Consider the following 13,589-nt stretch of genomic DNA (forward strand, 5'->3'; position numbering starts at 1 on the left):
CATATCTTTCAATAGTTACCCTGAATGTAAATGGGCTCAGTGCCCCAATCAAAAGACATAGGCTATCAGATTGGATGAAAAAACAAGACCCATCGATATGCTGTCTGCAAGAGACTCATTTTAGACCCAAAGACACCCCCAGATTGAAAGTGAGGGGGTGGAAAACCATTTACCATGCTCATGGACACCAAAAGAAAGCTGGGGTGGCAATCCTTATATCAGACAAATTAGATTTTAAAACAAAGACTGTAATAAGAGATGAGGAAGGACACTATATCCTACTTAAAGGGTCTATCCAACAAGAAGATCTAACAATTGTAAATACCTATGCCCCTAACATGGGAGCAGCCAATTATATAAGGCAATTAATAACAAAAGCAAAGAAACACATTGACAACAATACAATAATAGTGGGGGATTTTAACACCCCCCTGACTGAAATGGACAGATCATCTAAGCAAAAGATCAACAAGGAAATAAAGACTTTAAATGACACACTGGACCAAATGGACTTTAGAGACATATTCAGAACATTCCATCCCAAAGCAACAGAATACACATTCTTCTCTAGTGCCCATGGAACATTCTCCAGAATTGATCACATCCTAGGTCACAAATCAGATCTCAACTGGTACCAAAAGATTGGGATTATTCCCTGCATATTTTCAGACCACAACGCTTTGAAACTACAACTCAATCACAAGAGAAAAGTTGGAAAGAACTCAAATACATGGAGGCTAAAGAGCATCCTGCTAAAGAATGAATGGGTCAACCAAGAAATTAAAGAAGAATTAAAAAAAATTCATGGAAACCAATGAAAATGAAAACACAACTGTTCAAAATCTTTGGGATACAGCAAAGGCAGTCCTGAGAGGAAACTATATAGCAATACAAGCCTTTCTCAAGAAACAAGAAAGGTCTCAAATACACAACCTAACCCTACACCTAAAGGAGCTGGACAAAAAAACAGCAAATAAAGCCTAAACCCAGCAGGAGAAGAGAAATCATTAAGATGAGAGCAGAAATCAATGAACTAGAAACCAAAAGAACAGTAGAACAGATCAACGAAACTAGGAGCTGGTTCTTTGAAAGAATTAACAAGATTGATAAACCCCTGGCCAGACTGATCAAAAAGAAAAGAGAAATGACCCAAATCAACAAAATCATGAATGAAAGAGGAGCGATCACAATCAACACCAAAGAAATACAAACAATTATAAGAACATATTATGAGCAACTCTATGCCAGCAAATTAGATAACCTGGAAGAAATGGGTGCATTCCTAGAGATGTATCAACAACCAAAACTGAACCAGGAAGAAATAGAGAACCTGAACAGACCTATAACCACTAAGGAAATTGAAGCAGTCATCAAAAATCTCCCAAGAAACAAAAGCCCAGGGCCAGATGGCTTCCCAGGGGAATTCTACCAAACATTTAAAGAATTAATACCTATTCTCTGGAAACTGTTCCAAAAAATAGAAATGGAAGGAAAACTTCCAAACTCATTTTAGGAGGCCACCATTACCTTGATCCCCAAACCAGACAAAGACCCCATCAAAAAGGAGAATGACAGACCAATATCCTCGATGAACATGGATGCAAAAATTCTCACCAAAATACTAGCCAATAGGATCCAACAGTACATTGAAAGGATTATTCACCATGACCATGTGGGATTTATCCCTGGGCTGCAAGGCTGGTTCAACATCTGCAAATCAATCAACGTGATACAATACATTAACAAAAGAAAGAACAGGAATCATATGATCCTCTCAAAAGATGCAGAAAAAGCATTTGACAAAGTACAGCATCCTTTCTTGATCAAAACTCTTCAGAGTATAGGGATAGAGGGTACATACCTCAATATCATAAAAGCCATCTATGAAAAACCTACAGCGAATATCATTCTCAATGGGGAAAAGCTGAGAGCCTTTCCCCTAAGGTCAGGAATGTGGCAGGGATGTCCACTCTCACCACTGCTATTCAACATAGTATTAGAAGTCCTAGCCACAGCAATCAGACAACAAAAAGAAATCAAAGGCATCCAAATCGGCAAAGAAGAAGTCAAACTCTCACCCTTTGCAGATGATATGATACTTTATGTGAAAAACCCAAAGACTCCACCCCAAAACTGCTAGAACTCATACAGGATTTCAGTAAAGTGGCAGGATATAAAATCAATGCACAGAAATCAGTTGTTGGTATACACCAACAACAAGACAGAAGAGAGACAAATCAAGGAGTTGATCCCACTTACAATTGCACCCAAAACCATAAGATATCTAGGAATAAATCTAACCAAAGAGGCAAAGGATCTGTACTGAGAAAACTATAACTATAGTTATAGTTGTTTGTTGAAAGAAATTGAGGAAGACGCAAAGAAATGGAAAAACGTTCCATGCTCATGGATTGGAAGAACAAACATTGTGAAGAAGTCAATGCTACCTAGAGCAATCTACACATTCAATGCAATCCCCATCAAAGTACCATCCACTTTTTTCAAAGAAATGGAACAAATAATCCTAAAATTTGTATGGAACCAGAAGAGACCCCGAATAGCCAGAGGAATACTGAAAAAGAAAAGCAAAGCTGGCGGCATCACAATTCCGGACTTCCAGCTCTATTACAAGCTGTCATCATCAAGACAGTATGGTACTGGCACAAAAACAGACACATAGATCAATGGAACAGAATAGAGAGCCCAGAGATGGACCCTCAACTCTATGGTCAACTCATCTTTGACAAAGCAGGAAAGTATGTCCAATGGAAAAAAGACAGTCTCTTCAACAAATGGTGTTGGGAAAATTGGACAGCAACATGCAGAAGAATGAAACTGGAATATTTCCTTACACCACACACAAAAATAGACTTCAAATGGTTGAAAGACCTCAGTGTGAGACAGGAGTCCATTAAAATCCTAAAGGAGAACACAGGCAGCAACCTCTTCGACCTCAGCCACAGCAACTTCTTCCTAGAAACATCGCCAAAGGCAAGGGAAGCCAGGGCAAAAATGAACTATTGGGATTTCATCAAGATAAAAAGCTTTTGCACAGCAAAAGAAAACAGTCCACAAAACCAAAAGACAACCTACAGAATGGGAGAAAATATTTGCAAATGACATATCAGATAAAGGGCTAGTATTTAAAATCTATAAAGAACTTATCAAACTCAACACCCAAAGAACAAATAATCCAATCAAGAAATGGGCAGAAGACATGAACAGACATTTTTCCAAAGAAGACATCCAAATGGCCAACAGACACATGAAAAAGTGCTCCACATCGCTCGGCCTCAGGGAAATCCAAATCAAAACCTCCATGAGATACCACCTCACACCCGTCAGAATGGCTAGAATTAACAAGTCAGGAAACGACAGATGTTGGCAGGGATGCGGAGAAAGGGGAACCCTCCTACACTGTTGGTGGGGATGCAAGCTGGTGCAGCCACTCTGGAAAACAGTATGGAGGTTCCTCAAAAAGTTGAAAGAGCTACCATACGATCCCGCAATTGCACTACTGGGTATTTACCACAAAGATACAAATGTTGGGATCCAAAGGGGTACGTGCACCCCGATGTTTATAGCAGCAATGTCCACAATAGCCAAACTGTGGAAAGAGCCAAGATGTCCATCGACAGATGAATGGATAAAGAAGAAGTGGTAGGTATACGCAAGGAATATTATGCAGCCATCAAAAGGAATGAGATCTTGCCATTTGCAACGACGTGGATGGAACTGGAGGGTGTTATGCTGAGTGAAATAAGTCCATCAGAGAAAGACATGTATCATATGACCTCACTGATATGAGGAATTCTTAATCTCAGGAAACAAACTGAGGGTTGCTGGAGTGGTGGGGGGTCAGAGGGATGGGGTGGCTGGGTGATAGATATTGGGGAGGGTATGTGCTATGGTGAGCGCTGTGAATTGTGCAAGACTGTTGAATCACAGATATGTACTTCTGAAACAAATAATGCAATATATGTTAAGAAAAAAAAGAAGAAGAAGAAGATAGCAGGAGGGGAAGAATGAAGGGGAGTAAATCGGAGGGGGAGACGAACCATGAGAGATGATGGACTCTGAAAAACAAACTGAGGGTTCTAGAGGGGAGGGGCATGGTGGCATGGGTTAGCCTGGTGATGGGTATTAAAGAGGGCACGTTCTGCGTGGAGCACTGGGTGTTATGCACAAACAATGAATCATGGAACACTACATCAAAATCTAATGATGTAATGTATGGTGATTAACATAACAATAAAAAATTTAAAGAAAAAAATGTGGGCAGAGGGGCCGCCTGGGTGGCTCAGTCGTTAAGTGGCTGCCTTCTTTCTGCTCAGGTCATGGTCCCAGGGTCCTGGGATCGAGCCCCGCATCGGGGTCCCTGCTCCGTGGGAAGCCTGCTTCCCCCTCTCCCACTCCCCCTGCTTGTGTTCCCTCTCTTGCTGTGTCTCTTTCTGTCAAATAAATAAATAAAATCTTTAAAAAAAATGTGGGCAGAGACAAGAAAGTAAGTCAATTCAGTGGTTGTCTGGGGCTGGGGGCAGGAACAGGAAATGAGAGAAAAATGGGTAGGAGGGATCTTTTGGGGGGTGATGGAAACATCCTAATATTAGATTGTGGTGACAGTTTGCCGAACTCTGTAAATTTATTAAAAATCCCTGACAGGTGTATACCTCACACAAGGGAATTTTATGGTATGTAACTCGTGCCTCAATAAAGCTACAAAAAAAAAAAAAAAAAAGAAAGAAAGAAAGAAAGAAAAAGAAAACCGTTCAGCAACAAGATGAGTTTAGGAAGAATAATCAATCGGGCATTTTCAAAGAATATTTTAGTTTTTCCAACTTGAACTGAGGAGGCGCCCTAGTGACTCAGACTCCCGAGAACATCCCTACATCTGCTTTACTCACCCCACAGGATGCTGATGACTTGCTTGCAATGACTCCGGGGGCCACGTTCAGAATACTGAACAGGCGCAGTGGACAGGGCATTGCTCAGTCAGAACAGACGTTGACCTCAGCACCGGAGGGGGTCCTGGGAGCCCCTTCTGTGCCAGGTGGCACCCTTTAGGCTCTGAACTGGGGGGAGATCGGGGCAGGCGGGGGCTGCTGGGGGGGTGTCCTGGGGGATGGAGCTGGGCTACCAGGCAGGAGCTATTAACCCACTGAGCTGGGCTAGTTCAGTAAAATGTTCCTAGCCCCCCACCCCTGCCATAAAGGGCTCCCAAATTCCAGTGTGCCAGCAAGCTCCTTCAAACTGTCGCATGAGAATTCTGGTGAAGCACCAGAATTTATAATGAGCAGGACAGATAAACTGCATCTAAAGAGCACCATGCTTTGCTCTAAGGCTCAAGGCTTGAGAAGCAAGGCCCCCTATGGGGAGGGCCTGCAAAGACATGTGGCCCCGCACAGTGGGTGCTGGGACGACTTTCCTGCCACCCACCCAGGATACTCACCATTGCTAAGCTCCAGGCCTGGAAGCGGTCTGAGGAGAAAGAGACACGATGAATGCAACAAAGTTCGTTTGTCCAGGGACACACAGCTCCCAGAAACGGGATACGAGACAAGGAGTGTGAGAGGCACTGGGCTTTGGAGCCCCACGGCCCACCTCCTGGTTAAAAAAAAAAAAACAACAAAAAAACCCAAAACCCACCGCGCCCCTCCCCCACCTCGATCAGGTGGCGACCTTCAGGTTCATTCTCATGACCAAGCAGGGAGCGCTCACCTACCTAATGACTGTGAATTTGATAAATTCTGCAGCGTCCAAGATCCTTCTCATGGAGCTGATTTCTAGGTAACCAGGGGCTTTGAAGACCACGCCCGGGGGCATGCCGTCGATAACCACACAGCCAGGGTTGAATGTGATCTTCCTGTAGGGAACTTTCACAGGGAAGTCCACCCCGATGGCTTCACCTGCGAGGAGACAAACAACAGAAGACCGCTTAAGTGTGTCACCTGCTTTTCCCAGACCAGTGCCGAGATGTTAAAATCCTTCCCGTCCAGTGACAACGTGGGCCATTGGCCATTGTTACTTCACGGACAGTCTTACTGACTTTGACATTGGCAACGGGCAGTAAAACAGATTCAATTTCTCTCTCCAGGAAGGAGAAACGATGCTGGCATCTACCTGAAAAAGGGTTTTATGAAGATTAAATAATGATTTACATGTGAGTGCTGAAAGCAATGCTCAGCCATGGTAAGAACTTGGTAAATCAAAGTTAGATATTATTATTGCGATTAGTGTGTCCATGTAAAAGCTCTTCAGGAAAAATACACGCTGATTTTGATCATAGCTCCTTCCCCAGAAAGATCAATTTCTTTTTTTATATATAATTATTTTATTAAAAAAATTTTTTTAGTAAGCTCTACACCCAGCATGGGGCTCGAACTCACGACCCCTAGATCAAGAGTCGCACATTCTTCTGACTGAGCCAGCCAGGTGCCCCCAGAAAGATCAATAAAGTATTCCATTAAAAAGAAATACCTCAAATATATACATTTTGAATACGTAACAATATAAAAACTTACCAAATTTTCGGCTAAAGAGGTCATTGACTTGTTCCCTTAGTTGTTTTATCTTTTCAATGCTGGATAATCTTTCCTTCTCGTTATCTAAAAACAATTAGACAATCAAGCAGACTGGGGTTATTGATAAATTTACCTCCAAAAAAGCTGTTGGAGGAAGTGCCTGACAGCACCTGAAAAAAGCACTTCACCTGGCTTGTCATCCAGTTTAGTTTTTTGGAAATGTGCAAATGGACGCCATTAGAGATGACAGAGAATTCCCCAAATTATAAATCCATGTAAACACACTCCATACTACCTTAGGGAACATTTTCAACATTATGTAGGACCAGGATGTCCACTTTCACCTCTACTCTTCAACATTATAATAGCAATCTCAGTCAATGCAATATGACAAGTAAAAGGAAGAAGAGGTAGTAGGATTAGAAGGGAATATTTTTCAATACTTAACATTTTTATTGTATTTAATTTTGAATAACTAAAGCAATTACATGTTTCAAAACTCACAAGACCTAGAACAACGCACAGTGAAACATTTCTCTCACATCCCTCTCTCAGCTCTGTTTCCTTCCTTGGGGAAATTATGTTATCAGATTCTTTTGTATCTTTCCAGATATTTTATATACACATATTTAGAAAAGACTGCTTGATGGGCAGCAGATAAATTCCACCTCTGTGGCCAATTCTTATTTTTTTTTAAGATTTATTTATTTATTTGAAAGAGAGAGAATGAGAGAGAGAGAGAGCGCGCACACATGAGAGGGGGGAGGGTCAGAGGGAGAAGCAGACTCCCCACTGAGCAGGGAGCCTGATGCGGGACTCGATCCCGGGGCTCCGGGATCATGACCTCAGCCAAAGGCAGTCGCGTAACCAACTGAGCCACCCAGGCGCCCCGGCCAATTCTTATTTAATGGGAGCTGGTGCTTGGAGTTGTCTGCCCTGAGGTGTATTTTCTAGTAATGCCAAGGCATGGCTGTGATAAGTAATATATCTGATTAACGATCTCTGAGATAAGCAAGATATTCAGTGTCTGACAATCTGTAGTGTATTTTATATTCCTGAATTGTCATTTCTTAGTTGAAAGGGTAAACTAAGCAAAAAAAATAAAGTTCCAAGGGTTTATGACCCATGTTATATAATGGTTAAAATATAACAAAAAGAAAAGTATATAGTCAATTATGATAACACCAGATAGACTTCCATACCTGGAATTGTCACCTGAACAATGTTAAGATCTTCCACACCTGCCGCAGAATTTGTAATACTGGATGAATTTGTGCTTCCTAAAAACAGAAACTGAAATTTAGAACTTAAAGAAAATTAGGTTAATTCTCCTCTAAAAATGTCCATGTGCCACTCTGATCAGAGGCACAGACTCAACTTTTAAAGCTTTAGAGAACAGGGGCGCCTGGGTGGCTCAGTCGTTAAGCGGGAAGCCTGCTTCTCCCTCTCCCACTCCCCCTGCTTGTGTTCCCTCTCTTGCTGTGTCTCTCTGTCAAATAAATAAATAAAATCTTAAAAAAAAAAAAAGCTTCAGAGAACAATTGGCTGTAGGAAGTTGGGCTCCATGCTCAGTGCAGAGTCTGCTTAAGAGTCTCTCCTTCTCCCTCTGCCCCTCCGCCCTGCATGCTTTCTCTCTATCAAATAAATAAATAAATCTTTTAAAAAATAAAAGTGCTCATCTGGTTCCATATTCCATAAGCCATCATAATAACCGTTGTCAGATAAAGGACAAGAACACACCAACAGATGGGCTTCCAAATGTCACAGTCTGTTGCTAGAGGCATGGTCATTATCTACCAAATACTTTATAGTGAATCCTTTGGAAAACTGCTCTCCAGAACAAAAAGGTGATTGGGCTTGTAGTCCCTGTACATGCATGATGCCCCACAAGAGAAGAGCAGAGTGGAGAGGCCATCTTGGAGAACATTTCCATCAACCTGCATTCAAATCACTACTGGACTTGGATTCTAACATGGGATTCTTTATATTGTTTCTTTTTCTTCCTTTTTCTCGTTAAAATAGAGTGGACATTCAATGTTGAATTAGTTTCAGGTGTACAACATAGTGGTTTGACAAGTTATATTCTTTTTTTTTAACCCCCCCCTTTTAAAAGGATTTTATCTATTTATTTATTTGTCAAAGAGAGAAAGAGTGCAAGCAGGGTGAGGGGCAGAGGGAGAAGCCGACTCCCCGCTGAGCAGGGAGCCTGATGCAGGGCTCAATCCCGGGACTCCAGGATCGTGACCTGAGCCGAAGGCAGACGCTTAACCAACTGAGCCACCCAGGCGCCCTATTTTTAATTTTTTTTGAGTGAGAGAGCACACGAGTGCGCATGAGCGGGGGGGAGAGGGGCAGAGGGAGAGGGGGAGGGAAAGAGAGAATCCTAAGCAGGTTCCACGCTCAGCACGGAGCCCGACACAGGGCTCGATTTTACGACCCTGAGATGCCCCTGGAGATTTTAAGTGAAAGAAGCCAGGCCCCAAAGGGCACACATTGTACAATCCCACCTGTATGAAATATGTAGAAAAGGCAAATCCATACAGACAGAGAGTAGACGGGTGGGTACCGGGGGCTGGGGGAGGGAAGAACAGGAGGGACTGGTAGTGGGTATGCGATCTTCTTTTGGGGAGATGAAAATGTTTTCGAACTAGATAGAGGTGGTGGTTACCCAACACTGAGAATGTACAAAAGCTACTGAATCATTCACTCCAAAATGGTTAATTTTTAAAGAGTCTCTAAATAAAAACACTCCCAGGGCGCCTGGGTGACTTAGCCAGTTCAGCATCTGCCTTTGGCCCAGGTTATGATCTCAGGGTCCTGGGATCGAGCCCCAGGTCGGGCTCCCTGCTCAGTGGGGAGTTTGCTTTTCGACCCTGCCCCCTGCCCCCCACCCCTGCCCCTGCCCCTCCCCCGTGCTCTCGCTCTCTCAAATACATAGATAAAATCTTTTCTTTTTTTTTAAATTTTTTAAAGATTTTATTTATTTATCTGAGAGAGAGAGAATGAGAGATAGAGAGCACGAGAGGGAAGAGGGTCAGAAGGAGAAGCAGACTCCCTGCCGAGCAGAGAGCCCGATGTGGGACTCGATCCCGGGACTCCAGGATCATGACTTGAGCTGAAGGCAGTCGCTTAACCAACTGAGCCACCCAGGTGCCCACATAGATAAAATCTTTAAAAAAAAAATAAAAGGACTCCCATAGCAATTAAACAACATAAAGAAATGAAAGTCATCCAAATTGGTAAGGAAGAAGTAAAGCTCTCACTATTTGCAGACGACACGAGACTACATGTAGAAAACCCTAGACTCCACCGAAGAATTACTAGAACTGATAAATGAATTCAGTGAAGTCGCAGGATACAAAATCAACGATAGAAATCTGTTGCGTTCCCATACACTAATAATGAAGGAGCGGAAGTGAAATTAAGAAAACAATCCCATTTACAGTTGCACCAAAAACAATAAAAGAGCTAGGGATAAACTTAACCGAAGAAGTGAACGACCTGTACTCTGAAAACTAACACCGATGAAAGAGATTCAAGATGACACAAAAATGGACAGACGTTCCATGCTTATGGGTTGGAAGAACAAATATTGTTAAAAAGTCCGTACTACCCAGAGCACTCTACACATTCAGTGCAATCCCTATCAAAATATCAACAACATTTTTCACAGAACTAGAACAAATAATCCTAAAATTTGTATGGAATCCAAATAAAAGACCCCAAGTAGCCAAAGAAGTCTTGAAAAACAAAACATATACTTAATGACAGTAATTCTGAGATCCATAACATTAATAAATATGGAAAATAAAAACTTCTCCTTCTCATATTAGAGAGACACTAGGGACCAGCTCATATTCCAGCAGCAGAGATGAAAATATTTCTTAGCAAGGGCACCTGGGTGGCTCAGCAGGCTAAACGTCTGCCTTTGGCTCAGGTCATGATCACGGGGTCCTGGGATCGAGCCCCGAATTGGGCTCTCTGCTCAGTGGGGAGTCTGCTCCCTCTCCCTCTGCCCCTTCTCCCTGCTTGTGTTCTCTCTCTCTCAAATAAATAAATAAAATCTTAAAAAAAAGAAAATATTTCTTAGCAGATGACCAAGTGGATCACAATGAAAGAAAATAGGCACATTCTTTCAACTAAATGGGTTCAAAATCCACAAGTTCCAGGATCAATGGTGTCATTCATTTCTATGAAAAGTCAAAAATGTTTTAAAAACCTTTCAACTGTAAAGAATATCCTTAGAATATGTTTGTAACTATCGGATGTGGTTTTTAAACAGACATCCAAACAAACACCAAACAGATTACACGTCAGTCTGTCAGTCTTTTAAAGAAAATTATCTTACATAGTGGCTCTTAAAAAATAAATCTTGCTAAAACCACACTTTGAACTTGACTTCCTTTAGATCCTTGCAGTTAAACTGAGTTCATGGCTTCTAGGCCCTGGTCCAAGCCCCTTCTTTCTTCCCTCACTTGGCATGGAGCACAGTCTGCTCCCTGGCCAGTGCTGTTCTGCATGGCCTAAAACACACACACACCCCGAAGCCAGTTTCAATCTTTTCCCCACAATAACCCTTTAAGAAGCAGTGAAAGCCACACTCAACAGCCTCACTCTGACGAGTTTTTTGACAACCAACCTTCAATTTTCACCTCGGCTTCGGGGTCCTCACCCGTTTCTGAAGTGACACGCGGAATGGAATCTTGAAAAAAAAATTTCTAAAATGACATTCATTATTATGTATTCTCATGTTCCAACCTTTTACTGCTCCTGTACCCAAACAGTAGCTTAGCCTGGCATTTAAAACACATTTCATACTTAACAACAATGTAAAAGTATAAATGTGAAAGTAATTTTATTTTTTTTAAATTTTTATTTACTTCTATTTTTAAAATTTTAATTCAGTTAGCCGACATATAGTACATCATTTCAGAGGTAGAGGTCAGTGACTCATCAGTTGATATTAACACCCAGTGCTCCTCACATCACATGCCCTCCTTAATGCCCATCACCCAGTTACCCCATCACCCCACCCACCTCCCCTCCAGCAACCCCCAGTTTATTTCCTAGAGTTAAGAGTCTCTCATGATTTGTCTCCCTCTCTGATTTCTTCCCATTTAGTTTTCCCTCCCTTCCCCTATGATCCCCTGCACCGTTTCTTATATTCCTATGAGTGAAACCATATGATAATTGTCTTTCTCTGATTGACTTATTTTGCTCAGCATAATCCCCCCTCCAGAGGATTGTTGAAAAAGAAAAGCAAAGCTGGCGTCATCACAATTCCGGACCTCAAGCTCTACCACAAAGCTGTCATCATCAAGACAGTATGGTACTGGCACAAAAACAGACACATAGATCAATGAACAGAATCGAGAGCCCAGAAATGGACCCTCAACTCTACGGTCAACTCATCTTTGACAAAGCAGGAAAGAATATCCAATGGAAAAAAAAGACAGTCTCTTCAACAAATGGTGTTGGGAAAATTGGACAGCCACATGCAGGAGAGTGAAACTGGACTGTTTTCTTACACCATGCACAGAGATAAACTCAAAATGGATTGAAAGACCTAAATATTTATTTTTACTTTTTATTTTGTAGTAATCTCTACACCCAACGTGGGGCTCGACCTCGTGACCCTGAGATCAAGGGCCTCATGCTCTTTTGACTGAGCCAGCCAGGCGTCCCTAAATGTGAAGGTAATTTTAACTTTAAGAGGGATCATAGGGTAAGAAAGGGTAACCTTATAAGGGACAAGGGGAGGCAAGAAACTCAGATACTGTGAAACAGTACCCAGTTACCCACAGTAGTGGACACGGAATGTCCTTCTATTGGAGGTAATGGAATTTCTCTGGTTATAAGCATTTTCTTGCTCTCATCAGAAATCACTTGGATAAAAGAAAGCCGGGTGCTTTGGGGGGCGGTTCCCCTGCCAGCAATCCCCTGGGGTTCAGTCTGCTATCACACTAGAGGCACAACTGATTTTTCTAGTTTGCCAGAATTATGACACACAGTCATAAGCCTGGCTGGAACATTCTCGCCTAACTCTGGCTCATTTTAGAAAGCTTCCATCAGCCCAGACCTTTGGAGACCACTCTCCTCTGAGCCTGATGGCATTCTTCCATCAATTGTTCGTAGAGGAAGAAAGACTCTAAACTAATTAGCTGTTGGATATTGGACTATTGGAAGGTAAGATGTAATGTCTGGGGGGAAAATGGGTGAAGACACACCAGACCTCTCTGACTGTTCTTGCAGCTTCTTGACAATCTTTAATTGCTTCAACATAAAAAGTTTACAAAAAAAAAAAAATCAAACTAATTTGGTTGTATCACAAATAGGCTTCCCGCTATATTGTAATAATAGAAATCTCTTGGGGGCGCCTGGCTGGCTCAGTCGGCGGAGCGCGTGACTCCTGATCTCAGGGGATTGTGAGTTCGAGCCCCGCATTGGGTGTAGAGATTACTAAAAAAATAAATCAATACACTTAAAGAAAACCTCTTCAGAAACAAGGTATTTCAAAGACCAACATCCAGTGACATCTTTCTGTCACTCCACACCAGCTCTACCTGGACTCTCATGTCTTCCTCCTCCTAAATATGTTCTATTCTTTTAAAAAGAATGACAGAACAATGTTTTTTTTTTCATTTTTATTTATTTTTATTTTTATTTTAAGTAGGCCCCGCGTCCAGTGTGAGGCTTGAACTCACGACCCTGAGATCCAGAGTTGTGCGCGGAGTTGGCTGACTGAGCCTGCCGGGTGCCCCCACAGAACATGTCTCAACGGGCTTCAACCAAGGGAAAGAAAATGATGCACGGGAGGAACAGATTTAAACTGAATTTGAAATCCCTGTCCTCCCCAACATCCAGAGAAGGTCAGAGACGGGGTTGAGTAAAAAACAACGAAAAATAAATGGCAGAATCCTGTCACACGTTATGACATGGATGAACCCCAGGGGCATGTGTCACACCGGGATGTGGGGCTTGATCCCACGACCCTGAGATCACGACCTGAGCCGAAGGCAGATGCTTAACCGACTGAGCCACCCAGGCATCCCTGTGGTGTGTTTTTTA

The 13,589-nt window shown here is 42.3% G+C and overlaps 1 protein-coding gene across 6 annotated transcripts in view; it reads right to left on the reverse strand.

Moving 5' to 3' along the window:
• The window catches only part of LOC112817542 (general transcription factor II-I repeat domain-containing protein 2), a 50,274-nt gene that overhangs the window by 5,851 nt on the left and 30,834 nt on the right, over positions 1–13,589 (reverse strand). For 5 of the 6 annotated variants that reach the window (XM_073884122.1, XM_073884120.1, XM_073884124.1 and 2 more), the window contains 5 exons: positions 11,161–11,223; positions 7,724–7,801; positions 6,522–6,605; positions 5,723–5,906; positions 5,450–5,478 (listed from right to left, as the gene is read on the reverse strand). In XM_073884122.1, the coding sequence (XP_073740223.1) occupies positions 5,450–5,478; positions 5,723–5,906; positions 6,522–6,605; positions 7,724–7,801; positions 11,161–11,223 (438 nt within the window). The remainder of the gene's footprint in view (positions 1–5,449; positions 5,479–5,722; positions 5,907–6,521; positions 6,606–7,723; positions 7,802–11,160; positions 11,224–13,589) is intronic. The other variant, XM_073884121.1, reaches the window with a different exon arrangement.

Source organism: Callorhinus ursinus, unplaced genomic scaffold (assembly GCF_003265705.2).
Source record: "Callorhinus ursinus isolate GAN/ISIS: 27379988/994484 unplaced genomic scaffold, GSC_fseal_2.0 scaffold55, whole genome shotgun sequence".
Classification (NCBI taxonomy): domain Eukaryota; kingdom Metazoa; phylum Chordata; class Mammalia; order Carnivora; family Otariidae; genus Callorhinus; species Callorhinus ursinus.